The following is a 20,535-nucleotide window of genomic DNA, read 5'->3' on the forward strand; positions in this document are numbered from 1 at the left end:
TAATTTTTAAAGTTAAATTTATTAACGAAATACTTAAATTTAACTATTTATTGTTGTTTTCGTATTTGAAATATATATTCTTTCAATTTTATATTAATATTGTATATGGTTAATGTACACTTTAAATTCTTATTTAGTATTTTTAATTTTAAAATATAGAATAGGTGTCTTTTGTTTTTTTCTTCTTAATATTATAAAGAAGAAAAATCACCTAGTTATTCTCGAAACCCGTAGGGCCCTAGCAGGCAAATAACCCTTTTCGTTTTATTCTTTTTTTTTTTTTTTTTTTTTTTATGTTTGGATGATTGGAGGCTAATTGACATTAGAATATCATAAGTTCACTGTTTAAAGAACGACATGATACATTTACACACACATATTCGTAATATTCATTTAAATTGATTAAGGTTTAATTAATAATTTGTTAATCTCTTTATGTAAAAATTCTACATTTTAATGTCTATAGGAATAATTTTTTTTTTATATTTATGTTTTTGTTAGTTTATTTTATAGTGTAAAAATTCCACAAAATGAAAGCATAATGGCTAAAATATATATAAAAAGTACCCATATAATATCTAAAACACAGAAATTATAAGTATATAAATAAAAAAAATATTGATCCAGATATAGGAATAAAATAATTAATAAACTCACCAATTAATAAATATTTGTGCATTATATATATAAGTATAAATTCATATAAAAAATTATAACTTGAAATTCATTAATTAAGAACTCAAATTTATTTTTTATTTTTGATAAATTTTAACAAAAAATAAAGTGTGTTTTTTATCCATAGGAATTTTGGTTCATATAATTCAAGTTAACGAATTAAATTAAACTATTGACAAATTTAAACTAAGTTGAGTTCAAATTAAAAAAAAAATAAATCAATTTTTAAAATGATGTAGATTAAAGTAACATAAAAAGTGTAAGACATTCTATATATCTATTTAAAAATGGATGTAGAAAATATTATTTTTACGTGTGGGCATCAACCATAACAAAAGCAAAACCCCACTATATATGTACTTAATAGTGGCTTATAAATATGGTAATGTTGCATCACATTCTTAAGCAGCCATATCTTCTCAGTTTGAATATTAAAATTTGACAAGTGACTTCACAGAAGAAAATTGGTAGAGTCAATGACTAAATTTAATTATATCTAGGTGATCAAACTCAACTTACCTTTTCTATATTTTTCACAAGTAGCAATTTATAAATAATCCACAAGGTGCTTTTGAACATGCTTGAGATGCTGCAAGTAATGCCTTTTTGTTAACAGGTAAATGAACACCATTATCAATAGAATCAATAAATAATTGTTAGCAATAATGTGCTTTAAGTGTGGTTGTTGAATTGATTAATTACTGAAGCATTGAAATAATATATGCTTTTAAGAAATTGCTCTAAACAACATAACAATGTTACTTTTAGTGAACAAACATATGGCACTGACCAGAAAATCCTTCATTTACAAGAATTTCAATAAATATTAATCTTAAGCTTTAAGAAAAAGAAGAAATAATACCAAAAGAACATATATATTACATATTATTAACTAAGCAATAGAAAGACAATTAAGAAACAACAAAAGTAATTATACGTAGCATGGAAAAGCTAAGCGTTGATATTTTAGGGTGTAAAAGCGAAAGTTATGAAGAGTTATAGTATTTGTTTAATAGTAATAGCGTTTGACGATAAAATTATGTGTGTTATAATTCTAAATTCAAGGCAAAGAATAATATCTTTAGGAATCATACAACTTTGAGAAAAAGACAAACAATTTTATTTCAGTGTTATTTAATAAAATTTATATCAATTTAAGTGTCCTATCAATATATATGTGAATCAAAGTAACACGGCTATAAAAATCATATATATCTCATTCAACTTTTTGTGCAACTCATCCCTAGCCTTGACCAGTCGATCTTTGTCATTGCTATCAACCACCAAAATGAGACCTTGAGTGTTTTTGGAAATAATGCGTCTACAATAGATGAATCTGCAAATAGCAATTAAAATTATTACGAAAAATTAATACCCTTATAATAGAAAAAATCCAAAAAGGATGTGACAATTGAATAATCAAATTAGAAAGCATGGTTTGTCTAAAATCGGAAAGAGGTGCCCTTAACCTTATCAAACCATAAAGAAAAACAAGGCAAAATACTAAAAATATTTCCTACATCATTTCATTTGCTCTATTAATTAATTCAACACCGAGTATCTAACTCTTTTTTCCAAAGCACGTTGCTTCTAATCTACTCATTACCAAATAATAAACATAATAAAGAATGGTTTGCTAGGAAAATGAATATGAAATGAATAAAAGTTGTGTAATTTGGCACACTTGGAATAATTCATGCAATTTGTTCTTGAGATAGCAATATTCAAGCTCCAACATCTCCAACGCTCACAAGCAATTGCAAGGTGTAACACAATTAATAATAAGATTGGAAAAAATGAAATGAGAAAAAAAAGGGAATTGGCAGGGACCCAACACTATTATTCCGTTCAACACAAACATTTCTAAATCTCTTAGCACCAATTAATAATTTTTACAAAATCTAGTGTATCTCAACATTTTAGCTCGACTTTTATAAAACTTCCAAAAAGCTCGCTCCTTTATCGGTAACTCACGAATCAACTCTTTCAAGGAAGCAACGTTATTTCTTAGTTTGTCATCGTTGGAAGCAATTGAATTGGAGTGCTTCCTGATCAAAGGTTGCTTTAGTTAGTAATGTGCAAATCAATCAACAAATATTAAAATACAACAGTTACTTTTTTTTTTCTTTTTCTTATTTGTATATAAATAAGGGTTTTTTCAAAAGAAAAATTGCACAACTAAACATCTCAATTTCTCTCTATCACTCTCAAAAAATTCTCAACTTCTTTTCATTTTATGGATTCAAACCAAAATCCATAGTTTAATTTGATACCAAATTATCAACAACCCACAAATCCAAATTTTCAAAATTCACCTAATTTACCCAACCCAAAAGATATTCCCAATATGGCTTTTATAAAAAAAAATTGGTTATTTTTTTTAAAATCAATTAATTTATAAATAAATAAATAAATTATTATAAATTAATAAATAAGTTCATAATAAAATATAATGATGTAAGCTTTTTGGTGGGACCTATTGGAAGTACCCAAAGAGGGTTGCTCCATTGTAGAGATGAAGTGCTTGGAGGTGCTTGTATGGGGTGTCGCAACTCGAAAATTTCTGATCTCGCGACCTATGTTTTAGACATCCTTTTAAAAATTTCATCAATTAGGAAATGCCCAGAAACTAGACTAATCGTTAATTAATAGTTTTGAAAAATGAGTTCATGGAATCCTTAATTTTGTCTTGTTCTTGATTCAGCCTTATCTGATACTTGTTTTGGCCTTTCATTTGATACTTCAAGACTTCGACTGGTAGTATGTTTTGTCTTGTATTTGCTATCTTTTTGTCTGACTTGAAGTTTTTCTTTCTTTCTCTTGGCACATGCACATACTCTATTCTTCAACTTACCTATACTTATGTTTTTCTGAAACACTAACACACTTGTTAGAAATAACATGTATTATATTTGTCTCATTCAAAACTTTACTGGGAATTGCTTCGTCTGACTTAACAGAGTATACACACAAGTACAAAAACATTATTTGCTGGCGCACTCTTTATGTCGATTGTTATTCATATGATATACAAAGTGGTGAGGCGACATACTTGTAATTATGCTAAAACATTCTATAATGGGTGTTGACTTACTTATCATAAAATGTTCTTTTTATATCGGGTAAGTCAACATTTATCATAAAAAGTGTTAGTCAACCTTTTACTCCAACCTTTTCTATAATAGGTGTTGACCTATCTGATATAGAAAGAAACCTTCTACAAGAAAATGACGATTTTGTGATAGTTATATGACCTATATTGCGACTAGGGCTGGGCAAAATTAACTTAACTAAAACTATTAATAATTGAATTATTTTAAACTAAAAAACTAAAACTATTTAAAATAAAACTGAACTAAACTATTTCTTAATTCAGTTTTAAAAAACTGAACTTATTTAAGTTACAGTTTAGTTAACTAAAATTAACTACATGTTAAAAAATAAAACCACGCACGACTGCACTGCACGAGCACGGCACGGGTTGCAAATTGCAATTAAACTACGCACACACGCTACCCTTTTCTATGCGAAATTGGAATCCCTAATTCACCAGCCACCGCCCAATGCAATCTTCCCTTTTCCCTAATTCGTAAGTATTCCCTTTTCTCTACGTGTGAAAAGCTTCTTATCTTCATTTGGACTTGAGATTGTGCATTGGTTTCAAGGGTTTGAGGTTCTACGAATGATTTTCTGAGTTGGGGGTATGATTGACGTACATATGTTTTCAAAGGATTTTGCTTTTTTTTATAAACATAATTTATACAATATATTAAAATTAATAATTAAGAATTAATTATACTTACGATAATTTGTATTGATGAAATATTATCTTAACATTAAAAAAAATAGTTATATTATTTTAAAGGGTGGGAAACTAGTTGCAAGAGTTGCATTTCTGGATTTGGGTTCTGGTTGTCTCCGTGTCTGCTACAATGAGGTTATATCCTTCAAAATTTCAATGTATTAACTGTTAAAAACCACATTCATGTTCTATTTTGTTCAATGATCAGATAGTTTTTCGGATCTGTTTTGTGTCTCTGATGGTAATATCCAATGGTGTTAATTGTTAGAAACAATTGTCTATTAAATAATGAATTGTTCTTGAGTCACTTAACATTGGATGCTGTAAATGTGTTACACATTCAGACATGAAGTCTATCTCAGGTATTTGTCATAACTCATTAGATGGAATGATTTTTATCATAGTTGCATTTGAGGTTTATTTATGTTGTAAAAAGGCAGTATTATTATGTAACACCCCAATTTCCTTAAAAGGATATTTTTATTAGTAATGGCATTTTTGTAATTATTGAGGACATTTTCGTAATTTTATAAAGGTATTAGGGGTATTTGAGTAACTCGGAACGGGCTGTTCCGAAAGTGGAACGGGCCGTTCTGAGCATTAAAAATGAGCAAAATTTTTAAGTTGGGAACGGGTCCAGAACGGGCCGTTCGGGAAGGAGAACGGGCCGTTCAGGAGGGAGAACGGGCCGTTCAGGAGGGAGAACGGGCCGTTCTGCTGGGTTTTGGAACGGGCCGTTCTGGTTTCAGAACGGGTCGTTCTGCTTTTTGAGAACGGGCCGTTCCGATTTTGGAACGGGCCGTTCCAGTTGAGAAATTTGCCCACGTTTGAAGGATCCGGAACGGGCCGTTCCGAAATCAGTACGGCCGTTCCAGTTGCGCCAGGAGGCCTATAAATAGGGGCAGGGGGGTGAAAATTTGGTACAGAGAAGAAGAAGTGAAAATTTTAGAGAGAGAAAGAAAAGAGAAAGAGAGAGAGAGAGAAGAGAGAGAGAGAGAGAAAGAAAGAAAGAAAGAGAGAGGGAAAGAAAAAAAAGGGGATCCAGAGGAGGAGACCCTGCCCAAGTTCCAACTCCGCCTATCCAGGTAAGGGGGGGAGTGAGAACCTCGCTCAAGGGTGTGGGGATAATTGTTGGATAGTTGTTTGTCGGATTGGCCCCCAATCCTTTGTCGTTATTCTGTTTAATTTCTATTTACTCTACTTTGCTTTTTGTTGAAGGTGCCGTTGTTCTGTCTAAATTTCTATTTACTCTACTTTGCTTTTTGTTGAAGGTGCCGTTGTTATGTCCGATTTTCTATTTATTCTACTTTGTTTTTGTTGAAAGTGCCGTTGTTCTGTCTGATTTTCTATTTACTCTACCTTTTTCTTTGTTGAAGTAATAAATGAATATGAAATTAATGTTAATAATACATGAGTTTTAATATGAATAAGAATGCTCTCTGAATCTCTGTGAATACCTATGCGGACCTTATGAGGAGTATTGATGACATGACCTTGTGAAATATGGACAAATGACATGAGACCTAAGAATTGACTATTGAGACAAACTATGATTATGAGACTATGACAAATGAGGACATGATGTACTAAATGAAATTATGTAACAAGTTAAATATTGAGTCAATGAGATTATGATGGTATGGCATGCATCATACGCATATATTATTCCAGGTGTGCCGCTGAGGCCGCATACCAGTGATGTAACTTTCTAACGAGGTGTACCTTGGGGTCACCAGTGATGTAACATGCTAACAAGGTGTACCTTAGGGTCACCAGTGATGTAACTTGTAACCAGGTGTACCTTAGGGTCACCAGTGATGTAACCAGGTGTACCTTAGGGTCACCAGTGATGTAACCAGGTGTACCTTTGGGTCACCAGTGATGATATGTGAAACTTCCGTATGGCGCCACATGCATGCATTTATGAGATGAGTCCATGACATCATTGCATGATAAATGAATGTATTTGTAATATTGATGATGTATGTGTATTGTTTACATGTGACTTATATTTGTTGTGTGTGTGTGGGTGCTATCTAACCTTTATTCTTCACCTGAAACTGAGTGAGATGTTTCTCACTCCCTTGTTATTTTTGTATATGTTTTAAATTATGTTGCAGATAATCAGCATCATGGGGATGTTGGTGATGAGGCTTAAAGGCTTCAATTGGGCATGCTCTGATAGGATGTGACATCGGGGCATAGTTATTTTTAGTTTAATATGTTATTGTTTTAATAACTTTAGTTTCTCTTCTTTGTAATTTCTAACGAAGAGATATCGTAGATAAAGTTTATAATTCAAGGAAATTGTATGTTAAGAATTGTAATTTGAACGTTCTTGATAAAAGACCAGAATGAATATCCTTGTTATATTTTATTACATGATTTGGAAAATATAAATTGATTCCTAACTAGGAGGCACTGCCACCTTTACTGGAGTTAATTTATATTTCCTTTATTATTATTTGTATATATATGATTTCTTGTTTTATACTAAATTGTATTGAAAATCTTAACTTCTTTTCTTTTATAATTTTTACACTGGAGTTATGATTTATGAGTTACGAATGTGAATCTTCTACCTTGTTATATTTGAAATATTTGTCAACTATGAAAGATTTTATTTACCCAAAAAGAAGAAAAGGAATATTTTATTGTTACATTTGTTGTATATTAATAATGGGGTAGAGGGTGTCACATATTGTGTCTGTGCATTGTGTTTCATTCACGAGTTAATTATCTGAACTCAAGCTTTTCTGTGACATCCAGTGTCTTTCTTGCATTGGCTCTTATTCCTAGTTGGCAAATATAAAAACGTTTCTGCACTCTGACTCCTTGTGTCTCATTGGACAACATGCACTAGGATTGAAGAGTTTTATTGTTTTGAGAAATCTATGTCTTCTTAACAAATTCTCCCAACTACTTAACATCTTGTGCATTCTTACTCTGCTGTTGTCTCATCACTTTTGGGGTATATTCAGGTAAGGTAGATTTTTGAACACTATGATCCTTAAACCAGGATGCTGATCTAATTATGCTCTCCTTAGCTACACATGAGGTTCACTTCTCGATATTGAGGGAGGTTAGTTTCCAATGTCTGAATATTTTGATGATATTGTTAGCTAATTGATTTCTATGGATTGTCTCAAATGATTACTTAATGCATGAATAGGTAATTACTTTACCTGGACAACAGGATAAGTGTTTTTTTTCTCTCTCTTTATTTTAAACTAATTCATAATATTCACAGTTTCTAAATATCTGGGTGCTGCGTGAATATTTGCAATTTGAATTGGAGATACCAAACCCTCCTTTTGAGATTGACTTTGAACGAGTTGGACGATTTTGTATTTCTATGCTTCTTTGTTGGCAACGATTTTCTTCCACATATGCCAACATTAGAGATCAGGGAGGTAAGCATCCAGAATGCTCCATGTTACACTGAGCTGTATCTTGAAACAGAAAATTTGGAATTGCCATCTGCATATTGTTACTACTTACTACTATATTTGGGATGTGGGATTTTAACATGATTAGGTTATAATTATGTGATTGTGTCTCACTGCATATTTGTCTTTCTATTTATTTGTCAGTGCTATTATCTTTAATAAACTTTCTACTATTTCAGGGGTCTATAAATTTTTTGATGCATGTATATAGAAAGGAATTTACTGCCATAGGTGGGCTATCTTACTGACGCTGGAGAGGTATTTTTTTTTCCTGTAATCAAACTAATTTATATAATATTTTTTATTTGTTAGCGTGTTATAAGGTTGTAATTTGTTCTTGGACATGATGTAGTTTAGGCACAGTTTAGGCACAGTTTAGAAGCAGTTCATGAATAGTTCAGTTCAAAAATAGTGCAGTTCAAAAATAGATTAAGGTGTAGAGCAGTTCAATTTAGTTTATATTATAGTTCAGTATAATTCAGTACAGTACAGTTTAATAGAATAAAAAGCAGTTCAGTTCAGTTCGTCTGAACTAATATTTAGTTTAGTTCAGTTCATGAGAACTATTTTTAAGTTTAGTATAGTTTTTATAAGTTCAGTTCATTTTGCCCACCCCTAATTGCGACAATTAAAACTGTCGCAAAGACACCATTGTGACGGTTCACTAACCGCCGCAGAAATGTCCGTCACGAGTGAATTTTGCGTCGGTTACTGAAACCGTTGCACAGCACAAACCGTCGTAAAATTGAAATTGCGACCCTTATAGCACCCGTCGCACTAACTGTCTCTAAATCAGTCACTAAATATTGATTTTTTATTTTATTAAATTTTTTAGACATCTCAAATTCAGTTGCTATTCTTCTCAAGGATTCTATTTCACAGTACTTCACTTTTTAGCATGTTTAGTCCTTACTTATATAGTTTCTAGGAAACTTCCCAGAAGGTCATCCATCCCTATATTACTCCAAGTCAAGCACATTGAACTATGGAGTTCTGATGAGATAAACTACAGAAAAGCAGATACATGCTGTCAGTATAAGTAGTACAAATTAATTCATTTAAGTCATTCTCAACTATACAATCTCATACTTATAGTATCTTTAGATCCCTCTCATTCCGGTGTGTCCGAACCGTTATAAATATATAATAATTATGTTACTAATAATAATTATATTATATTTAATTAATCTTTATTTATATATATACTTACTTTTATAATTAACAATCTACTTATTTTTATTTAAAATTAATATTATGATATAATTTAAATTATTTATTATAAATTTAAAAGTTTAAATAATAATTTATATATTTTAAAATGAGAAAGGTTATAATAACACTGGTGTAACTTTTACTAAGTATTACACCGCTTAATAATCTTATATTAAATGTGAATTTTGTAAATCCAACTGTTGAATTGAAAGTTCATATCACTTTATATGTTTATATCAAATTTTGTTAAAATTGAACAACTTGAAGGTAATCAAAGTGTTCATATTTTAGTATATTTTGAAATATATATATATTACATCAATTTTTTTTACAAGAATGAAGTATCAAATTATCTTGAATTAATATAAAATTTTGTATATATGATCTAAGAGTAAAAACTTTCAATCTAACGATTGAATTTATAAAATTCACATTTAATATAAAGTTATTGAGCGGTGTAAGTAAAAGTTACACTGGTGTTATTATAATCATTCTCTTTTAAAATATTATTTTTATAAATTAAATTTTAACATTTTAAATAAATTATTAATTAACTTAATTTATTTATTCATCTTAAATCTAAGATATAAAATTCAAAAAATGTATTTATTCTTGTTTTATTTTCTAATCAATTTTTTCTATATTAATTATTAGTAAAATTTAATAACTTTTAATTTAATAATTGGATCGATAAAATTTAACTTATACCATGAGTTATTGAGCGGAATAACTTTATTAAGAGTTACTTTATGAGTCATTTGATTCCTTCTCTCTCTCTCTCTTTATATATATATATATATATATATATATATATATATATAATTTTTTTTGATAATAATTGTGTATTTTATATTAAACAAAAAATATATAAAATTGTTAATAAAATATAAGTTTATTAAGATAATATAATACTTCCAAAAGAAAAAATATTACTTTTGGTCTAATCTACTATTAAATGTATTTTTAATCCTAAACTTTATCAAATTTCACCATAATTTTTGAACAAAATAATATTTAGTTTGTACTAAAAATAACTTTTAAATTCTAATTAAATAGGAGTTATATATATATGTGTGTGTGTGTATTATATTCAAACCTAGAAGTGATTTTTAAGTTATTATTTGTGAAAAGATAATTAATTTATAAAATATCTCATATTTAATTAACCATTAAAACAATAAATTTCATAAATTATTTATTATTTTTTCAATATTCTTGATTTAATCCACAATTAAGATGTATTATTAATTTCACTAACACAAAAAAAAAATGTAAGATATATATATATTTTTTTTTTAATTTTTAGCTTCCTAGGATTAACATAAAACTTTTTTATTCTAAAATAATTTAAAAGATAGAGAAATAAAATTAATATAATATATTAAAGTATTTTTCCTTTTTAGCATTTCTAAATGTAATTACATGTCATTATTATTTTATTTTTTTTTATTTTTTATTGTAAGTAAAATTATATAATTTTGGAGTGTGCATGTGTGAATTTTTATTTCAATTTTTGTCTTGTAAATTTCGACGGTTAGGAAGAACCGTCGCAATGTTGAAAAATTTTGTAACGGTTGGGAGAAACCGTCTCAATGTTGGAAAATTTTGCCACGATTTTGGGAGAAACCGTCGCAATGTTGAAAAATTTTGCTACGATTAGGAGAAATCGTCGTATGAAGGGTCGCAATATCAAAGCGACGACAGTTTCAGGATAACCGTCCCAATTTGTCCGTCGCAATTCATCATTTTCCTTGTAGTGAATCATCACCCACCATAGAAAGTGCTCTTATTAATGCATAAAGAATGCAAACTCAGTTTGTGCTTTCTATCTCACTATTCATCATCTTCTTTATTTATTGTCCCTTTCTCTCTTTTCCTTGCTTTTGATGACCCATCCTTAGACGCTTATAGCCCTAGTGACCATTGCAACCCACACCTACATGCAACCTAACCAACATTTTTCCAATTTATTATTCTGTTTAAGGTTAGTTTCCATGTGACCTTATGACACCCTCTACCTTGCATACCATAACACAAATAATATCAAACTGAAATACCTCATACAAATAAGAACTCAAAATTTCATATAGGTAAAAAGAATCACATTGTTAACATAAACTAAACTTGATCGAAATAATAAAATTATAAAGGAATTAAAATCAAACTACTTAAATTAAATAACATGAATTAATTCCTAAACTAATTTTAACTATGTCCCGATGTCACATGTTCTATCAAAGCACAATCCATCATTAAGGACTAGACCTTATCAAAAACATCCTTAGTACCATACTGATGATCACCTACATGAACCACAAGCAAACAACACAAAAGAAAGGAAGTGAGAAACATCTTACTTTGACCATTGTGCAAGAAAGCAAACCGGTTAGTCAAACACAAATAATACATACAATATGATATAACATACACAAATACACAATATCATCATACTTGGTTCATTCATTACATAATAATTAACAATTACATATATGGTTATAATTCATTATGCAATGGACATGAATTACATGTTAAGATACATATGGCGTTAGTAAGAACATCACACTTGTGCATTGTCACTAACAATACATGTAAAATAATCTAGGAGTACATGTAAGATCACATTCTTTGTGCACTTTCACTAAAAGAACATACTACCAAGATTTAAATATATTTATCTTACCCAAATCCAAACGGAAGCCATTAAATATATTTATCAAGATGAGGATAATTTGAGGGGTGATAAGCATAAGTACGAGCATGTATATAATTATAAAGAAGAGAAGCAATAAGTATAAAAATTAATACTTACATAATACTACATTTTTGTATAACTAATTAATATTTAAATTAATTTAAATAGTTCAATTACCTGAATAAAAAACCTGATTAGGTTAGATAAAAAAATATCAATAAATTATTACTTAAGTAAGAAAATAATGTAAAAGTATAATTGATATTTTTAAATAAATTGGTTTATAATTTATAATTAAAAATAATTATTTTAATTATAGAAACGAAAAATGTAAACAAACATTGCATATAATTAAATTATTATCATGAATTACTTTAATTATTCAATTTAAATGTGATTTTGTTAAATTTAATAAAATCATTTTTAATACGCTAATTAAAATATATACAGTAATAATTTACTTAATTAATTCAAATCACAATATATATATATATATATATATATATATATATATATTATCATTAATAACATTAAATCAATTTTATAAGAGCAAATCATATTATATATTCACGAAATCTCACTTAATGTTTTTTAAAACTCATATTCTTTATTTAATCTAATTGTCTATTCATTTGTCACAAAATTAAACAAAATGATCACACAATCAAATCTAATTAACACCTATAATATTAATATATTATCATTTTATATATTAATATCTTATAATCCATTTTTCTTTTATCCACTCCAAATAATTTTGAAAACGAAGACACTTGACACTTGAAAAAGAGTATTCTCAACAATTCTAATATTTTAGAAAATTTCATATATTAGCATAATATCATTAAAAAAAAATTATATATTAGGGTTTTGTTATTCTCACGACGTAAAGCCTCAGCGCCCCTTCTCCTTCCACGGTACTCTGACGGGTGCATGGGGTGGGTCAGCTAGGTCTCTGGTGCGCTCGGATGGCAGTGGGAAGCTCATTGACATCTTGGCCAAACACTTCATAATCGTTGCTCTCTGTCAGGTATACTGTTAAAGTTATCATCTTTTTCACTTTTTCCTTGTTTTCCCCTTCACTGTGAATTGTGAGTGGTTTCGAGGTTTAGGATTGGGGGAGCGAGGACAGAGGGGAGGTGGTTCCGATTTTACCCAAGGGGACAAATTCCTCATTTGGGGGCCCTGCCACCAGGTTTAGGGTAACTAGTCCACCTTCTAATCAAAATATTTTATTTTTCACAAAATTGGAAAATGTTTTGATTAAATTATTTCATCAATACAAAGTTAGGTTCCACCAAACATTAGTTCTTAATTGTTTATTTTAAATACTGTGTAAAAGATAGTTGCTACCGTATGAATGATATTAATTTTTAAATATTGTGTGAGCAACAATTGCTAATTTTGAGAACTATAGGATAATTGCTAGTTTTGAGACACTGGGAAAGAAAGGTATTGACCAAAAATGATGGTCTAGGTGAAGGTTTGAGATTGCTGGTGATAAGAAACCACCGTGAATCTCAAGCGTGTGGCTCAACGGTAGGGGTTGATCTAGCTTAAGTATGGTCAGGAATTCGAATTTTGCCTTGTATATGCAGTCGCGTTAAATCTTGGGGCCAACTATTCCATTTTTTGAGGTATCTTTAACGTAACGAGGAGATTAGTCACTGCTATCGGCGGTGGATACTCCAAGAATGAATAAAAAATGAAACTACCGTGACCAAGCTTGTGAGATGTTTTGGGTCCCGCTAAAAATCTGAAAGCCTTAATTAAGATAGTTAAAAAAGGTCTCATTGTGCTTTGTAGCCATTCTTTAAAAAAGAAAAAAACACTCATCTTAATGCCATAGGACCAAGGTATATATATGTTCATAGTTATTACAATAGCCCACTTGAACTAAAAAAAATGTAATTACATATATGTAAATATAAATGTAATTACATATATGCAATGTATATTTAGCTTTATTATTTCTACTAGTTATGTGCAAGTGTTGGTTTGGGATTATCAAGTAGAAGTAGAAGGGAACAAAGGGATGTCTTATTATGTTGCACGTGGCGCACTTTAGGCTAGTGGCTAAATATCCGGTGGCAATAATGGTGGATTTGTGAATGCAACAGAATGACAAGTATATTCAATCAAATGAGTTGATATTACTGTGACACATTTAATTTTATATGTTAGGTTTGTAATATTAAGATCATTTTAATTTGGAGATATATATACTACTTTATATTTTTGTAACAATTTTCATAAGAATTATATTTTTATGACCAGTATTAATTATTATTGTGTAATTTCTTATCTTTATTATAAGGATTAAACTTGTCAAAAATATTGTGCTTCAAAATAAAGAATTATTTTTCTATATAGATATAGATAAAATACAGTCATTTTATCTAGATAAATCTAATAATTAAAAACAAGTAAAAAAATGTGGTGTAATTAAAAAGAATTAGTTATATTTTAAGTTTGTATAAGTAACTGTTTAATTAATTAATTTATTTATTTAAAAAATTATTAGTTTTGGTTGTTTTATTTTTTTTAAAATGATTAATACAACAACTCAAGATTGACATGTGATTTATATCCGAATAGAACAAAAAAATAAGCAATACCTTCCCTCGAATAAATAAATAAATAAGAATTGAAACAAAGTATGAATTTAGAAAAGAAGAAATTATATCTGTTTATGAAACTACAAAATATTATCACTTATCACTATAAGAAAAACTGTTATATAAATATGAAGTACTTCTTAGATTTTACTACTACTAATATAGCTAGCCTGTGAACAACATGATTCCAATGAGCAATAAGGATTTTCAGGTGAATGAATTAGTAGCAATGACACCTATCATTGCCCATTTGCATAGGCACATGGTTCTAAATGACTTTAAACTGGTTTTTAACCAGTTTACCCCAAGAGATTTGCATATAGCGCTAGTATGCAAAGAGCATATGATAATATATTTAAATGTTATAAATATACAGAAAATGAATTTCATTCCAACACCTTTGTCTTTCTATGTTCTAATATATTTATGTTATAAATACACAAAACATGAATTCTATTCCAACAAGAAATTCCCCAAAAGCCTATGAACCTGTGAATATTTTGTATACTATATGATAAATTAGTTTCAATCTATTTTGTTGATACACTTGGTCTGATTGCATATTGTATATTAAAATTATTGTGTTCGATTGTTGCACTTGGTTTGCTTTAAAGTTTCTTATTCATAATTTGGTCATTCATAGTCCACAATCTGCTGAAATTGAAATGCTAAGGTACATAATTTGTTTATTATTATCATTTTGTTCTAAGGGGATTATGGTAAATGCACTAACTTTATAGTCATGAATAATTTAACTGCTTTCTTATTCTCTTTATGCAGAAAAAAGTTTCTTGGAAACCTGAACATGAAGAGAAGATAAAAAAGATATTTTACACAAAAGCATCTCATAGGCTTTCTGAAATGCTCAAGGAAGCTCGTAAAATAAACAAGAAGCTTGATTAGATGTTTGATACAGTTTGGCAGAGTTTGATTGCCTAGTGGATGACCCCAAAATTTAAAACAAAGAGTATCCAAGCTCAAAAAAATAGAGCATCTGAGAAAGGTGGAAGTTTGCACACAGGTGGCTCCATCACCCCTCACGAGCATGCTATCCGGTAATTACATTAAACAACTACTATATTTTATTCAACATAATTTTAGAAATATGATGATTAACTATTTATACAATTATAGTCACAAGAGTTGGGTCGCCTTCCACATATTGATGAGTTGTTCCACCAAACTCATGTACGGAAGCTTACAGGTGATTTTGTCGACCAAAGATCTAAGCAAACATATGTAAATTATTTTTTTTTGGTATTATTGCTTTATTCTTTTCAATTTTAATCATCTTTGATAAATGTCATTTTTAAACATCTTTATTTACGAAATATGATCAATTTGAGACTATTTAATCAAGCTAGGTCTGAGGTTGCATCTTGTATGGAAGGTTTTGAAACGTCTTCTATGGACCTAGTTGAGGAAGAAAGACTCCACAATGAGAGTTGGATTGTTGTTGTTGATGGGATTACAAACAAAAGATGACTAAACGGGGTTGGAAAAGTCACTTCTGCATTGAGATTTGGGGATACCTTCACAAATATATCTTCTAGTTGTGCTACTTAAGAGTCAAAGAAAATTATTCACTACAAGAAAAATCAACATTATCTACAGAAGAAATCCGTAGATAAGCATGAAAATTCGTAGATAAGTGTTAGTTATCTACGGATTATCTATAGAAAAAAATCTGTAGGTAATAAAGTCGTAGATAACATTACTTGCGAAAAATTTTCCATACAGAAAATTTTCTGTAGGTAACCTTATATACGAACATTCATACGGATTACCCACAAAAGTTGTTATATACGGATAAGTTTTAAAAGACTTACCTACAGAATTTATCTACGGGTTATCTACGAAAATTTTTATAATCTAATAGTCATCTCCATAATGTCTAGTAGGTGGTAGTTGTTGGGCATCGTGGTTGTCATGAGATTGTTGATCTACCTGTTGTTGCAAAATATGTTGTGTATCAGAAGGTAAGAGAGGTAGAACAACAATGAACAAGGATTGAAACTGGCATTGCAAGCATTCATTTTGTTCCCTAGATTGACGAGCCTCCTCCCTAGACTTATATATGGACTTGCTCTTGCAATTGAATAATTTTCTCTGACTCCTCAGAAGCACGACCAAAAGATATATTTGTGAAGGTATCCCCCAATGTTAATGGAGAATTGACTTTTCCAACCCCGTAAAGTCGTCTTTTGTCTGTAATCCCACCAGCAGCAACAATCCAACCCTTATTGTAGAGTCTTTCTTCCTTAACTGAGTCCATAGGAGACGTTTCAAAACCTCCCGTACAAGATGTAGCCTCAGACCTAGTTTGATTAAATATAGTCTCAAATTGATCCTATTTCATAAATAAAGATGCTTAGAAGTGACATTTATCAAAGATGATTAAAATTGAAAAGAATAAAGCAATAATACAAAAAAAAAAATAACTCACATATGTTCGCTTAGATCTTTGGTCGACAAAATCACCTGTAAGCTTCCGTACATGAGTTTGGTGGAACAACTCATCAATATGTGGAAGGCGACCCAACTCTTGTGACTATAATTGTATAAATAGTTAATCATCATATTTCTAAAATTATGTTGAATAAAATATAGTAGTTGTTTAATGTAATTAGCATCTGGATAGCATGCTCGTGAGGGGTGATGGAGCCACCTGTGTGCAGACTTCCACCTTTCTCAGATGCTCTATTTTTTTGAGCTTGGATACTCTTTGTTTTAAATTTTGGGGCCATCCGCTGGTAATCAAACTTTGCCAAACTGTATCAAACATCCAATCAAGCTTCTTGTTTATTTTACGAGCTTCCTTGAACATTTCAGAAAGCCTATTAGATCCTTGAACATAAATATACTAGAACATGGAAAGACAAAGGTGTTGGAATAGAATTCATCTTCTGTATATTTATAACATTTAAATATATTCATATGCCCTTTGCATACCAATGCCATATTCAAATCTACTGGCGTAAACTGGTTTTTAACCAGTTTAAAGTCATTTAGAACCATGTGCCTATGCAAATGGCCAATGATAGGTGTCATTGCTACTAATTCATGAACCTGAAAATCCTTATTGCTCATTGGAATCAGGTTGTTCACAAGCTAGCTATATTGGTAGTAGTAGAATCTAATAAGTATTCCCCATCTAACTTCATCAACATTATATACATATCAATTAAAACAAAGACAAAAATTTCTAGGATTGATTAAGGCATAAATAAAACAAAGACAAAGACAAAGAATCAATAAGTTTACTTTGTTTCATTTGTATTCTATTAAGTTAGAATTACTAGGATTGATTAATGAATCTAAGTCTTATTAGGTTCTAAAGACAAAGACAATGTAACCAATTAAAATTTCTTTAAAAAAAACCCCAATTAATACACATATAGTGACAAAGACAATGAGTTCTATTATGTATCTTCATTTAATTACTCTTGTCAATAAATAATATGCAATTATTATAAATAAAAAACTTTTATAATATTTATTTAACAATTTTTTATTTTTATTTAAAAATTTAAAATTATCTTATAAGTATAAATTAATTTAATTATCGTAATATTATTAAAAGAATGCGCTATATATATAGTGACTACTAGTGATATATTTTTATCTGCCCTGGATTCTGCAATCCCAATTACATGAAAAGAGGTGTGACACATCTCAAGTGCTAATTTTGGTCTCATATTCACAAATTCAGCAGAAGTTTTCAATTTGTTGGCTCTAATTATTATTAATTTGAGTTAAAAAGAATAAAACTGATAAAACCAACAAGAAAATCAATGAAATTGGTACTCAAAAGCATAAAGAAAAAGACAAAAATGCAGTACTAGTTTAAAGTCATTTAGAACAATGTGCCTATGCAAATGCCCAATCGGCATGCTAAGATTTCAAGACTTATATCTCGTGAACCAGAGTTGACACAAGACATATATCTTGTTTTCAAGATGGAGTGCAAAAAGGTGAATTTGTTTTTTCTTGTTTTCTTTAATTTATAGTTCTTCATTTGATCTCAAGGTTATGATACTATAATAAACTAAAATATCTAGTTTAAGAATACTACAGATTGTGCCTCTTTAATGACAATATTATTAAGAGACAATCACAACACAAGTTGTGCCTAAAAGGTGTTAAAAAATTACAAACTAGTTATATAATAACCATAGAGCACCCTCTCACAGGTAGAAGAAAAAAATTATACCCCAACCCTTAACTCCCTTAAACACACCTTACTTCTACATAAAACACATCATTGGGCATCCCTTCATACTTACAAAGAACTTTAACCACATCCCAATTAACAAAGAAACAGATATAAAACTGTATTGGAAAAATTTTAACTATTCCCTAGCTCCCTTTTGTTATGATTGTTGCATATGATCTTACCAAAGAGCTTTTTGGAATTTAAAATTTTTTCTGCATAATAGTGTTGTTGTTGCTCTAGAGGCAAACAAACAGAAAATTTTGGTTTCAAAAACAAGCAATAGTTGGAGCAGAACATATTCTACATGCTCTAGAAGCTACAAAAAAGATTCTAAGATTGTTACCCTTCTATTTTAAATGTTATGAGTAGCCTAGCTAGTTACATTATTTTGATTAAAAGTGTGTTGTTTATTTCTAATTCTTCCAACTTAAAATTTGTTAAACATATTGAGGAACCCCATTGTTGAGTAAGTAGTCAAGGATAGTTTTGCAATAGTTAAAAAAATTGTTCTTTTAGAAAAGGAAAAGGCCACAACTAAGGAGACCTAGGGGTGAATGTAATTAAGGTGGATTTCCAACATTTAGATAAGCATATGATTGGATCAAATAATTCTTTAAACTTTCTTAGATAGCAATCAATACTTATGAATCAATAATTTACACATTCATAGCAAGCGGGAAAAAACATTGTTCAGAATATTTACATCCAGAAAGAGAAAGAAATATATCTGCATATGATAGTATAATTTTACACAATATAAGATAGTCTTAGGCAGAACATATTACTAAATCTATTCATTGTTTAATTATAATTGTGATAACTGATAATTATTATAATTTTGTCATAAAGTTAAACAACCAGAATGAAGTTTGAAAGTAATATGACATCCATAACATAAAAATATACATTTCCTATACAAAAACTGATGTTAAGTAAAACATGAATGATTTACCAATCTTAGTCATCTCAAGGGATGAGATCCTTGCAGTATGGTATGTTCTTCTTGTGCTTAGTTCCTGGACACTAAATCTGCACAAACCTTCAAGAACCACAATATATGTGACTCTTCCACTTGGTTTCTCCACTCCTAATGCTCGAGCAGCTACCCCCTTGGAACTGAATATTTATTAAAATCCACCTCCATTAAAAAAATAAAAATCATGAGATAACTTATTCACTTCATAACATTAGAAAATTGAGAAAGCTAATTTAGCAGAAAAGAGAGACAAATAAATCAAAATCCATTAGAAGAAATATATACAATGGGAGTTTTACTCTTGCAGTGAGCAGTAGAGACGAGGCACAGGAGCAAGGCACGACAGAACTGCTGCGTCACGATGCGCTTCAATTTCTTCTTCTCCCACGAGTGACGAAGAGCGGAGCTGAACCCCAACTCTCACGCTTCAGAGTAGTGAAGGGGAAGGCAGAAAGTGAACCCTAACTCTCACGGTTCCTCGCAATTAAAATTTAAAAATATATTTTAATTAAAAATAATTTTTTGGTTACGGTGACTAAAAGTATCATAATAAATAATAAAATTAAAAAAATGAAATCATGATTATTATTTAATGATGCTAAATTAAATATTTTAATTATTTTATAATAAATTAAAATAAAAAGATAATAAAATATATTAATTAATATTTTAAATAAAATACATTAAAATATTATAATCAAAAGAAATTCAGTATTAAATTAAAAGATTATAATAATATTTTTATATTAAATTTATTATATATTAAAATTAATTAAATGTTTTTATCAAAGAAACTGATATAGTTTTTAGATTTTATTTACTATGTTTTATAATAAAAAGAAATCTAATATTAAATCAAAAGATAATAAAAATTATAACTAAAATCATAATAAAT

General features: G+C 29.4%; 1 protein-coding gene and 2 long non-coding RNA genes across 7 annotated transcripts; 2 read left to right on the forward strand and 1 right to left on the reverse strand.

Moving 5' to 3' along the window:
• Positions 1 to 3,299: 3,299 nt before the first annotated feature.
• LOC114916175 (uncharacterized) lies at positions 3,300 to 8,185 on the forward strand. The gene is made up of 4 exons (XR_003804517.2): positions 3,300 to 4,264; positions 7,459 to 7,559; positions 7,728 to 7,890; positions 8,106 to 8,185. It is a non-coding gene; the product is annotated as an uncharacterized LOC114916175 (long non-coding RNA).
• A 3,011-nt stretch (positions 8,186 to 11,196) lies between these two features.
• On the reverse strand, positions 11,197 to 20,112 carry LOC109804358 (uncharacterized). Of its 4 annotated transcripts, none has more exons than XM_083075800.1 (4): positions 19,617 to 19,746; positions 17,117 to 17,220; positions 16,895 to 16,999; positions 15,675 to 16,798 (listed from the first exon to the last, which is right to left on the reverse strand). In XM_083075800.1, exons 1-4 carry the CDS (start codon positions 19,627 to 19,629, stop codon positions 16,520 to 16,522), a joined length of 501 nt encoding a protein of 166 aa, XP_082931926.1. In that variant the 5' UTR covers positions 19,630 to 19,746; the 3' UTR covers positions 15,675 to 16,519. The 4 variants fall into 4 exon arrangements, 2 of the variants coding, with proteins under 2 accessions (XP_082931926.1, XP_082931925.1); XM_083075799.1 differs by having other exon boundaries at positions 17,117 to 17,262; positions 19,617 to 19,741; XR_014434231.1 differs by lacking the exons at positions 15,675 to 16,798; positions 16,895 to 16,999; positions 17,117 to 17,220 and adding exons at positions 11,197 to 11,441; positions 19,926 to 20,112 and having other exon boundaries at positions 19,617 to 19,802.
• On the forward strand, positions 12,476 to 16,937 carry LOC109803708 (uncharacterized). 2 transcript variants are annotated; one of them, XR_014434232.1, is made up of 2 exons: positions 12,476 to 13,032; positions 15,229 to 16,937. It is a non-coding gene; the product is annotated as an uncharacterized LOC109803708 (long non-coding RNA). The 2 variants fall into 2 exon arrangements; XR_003804622.2 differs by having other exon boundaries at positions 12,476 to 12,860.
• Positions 20,113 to 20,535: the final 423 nt, after the last annotated feature.

This window comes from Cajanus cajan, chromosome 1 (genome assembly GCF_000230855.2).
Source record: "Cajanus cajan strain Asha chromosome 1, NIPB_CcT2T_4, whole genome shotgun sequence".
Lineage (NCBI taxonomy): Eukaryota > Viridiplantae > Streptophyta > Magnoliopsida > Fabales > Fabaceae > Cajanus > Cajanus cajan.

Bases quoted from the DNA above. Each gene is read 5' to 3' on its own strand.
- LOC109804358 (XM_083075799.1), bottom strand. The intron at 17,000-17,116 runs GTGGCTCCATCA...ATACAATTATAG, and splicing joins AGGTGGAAGTCTGCACACAG to TCACAAGAGTTGGGTCGCCT. The intron at 16,799-16,894 runs GTGAGTTATTTT...TTTATGAAATAG, and splicing joins AAAGATCTAAGCGAACATAT to GATCAATTTGAGACTATATT.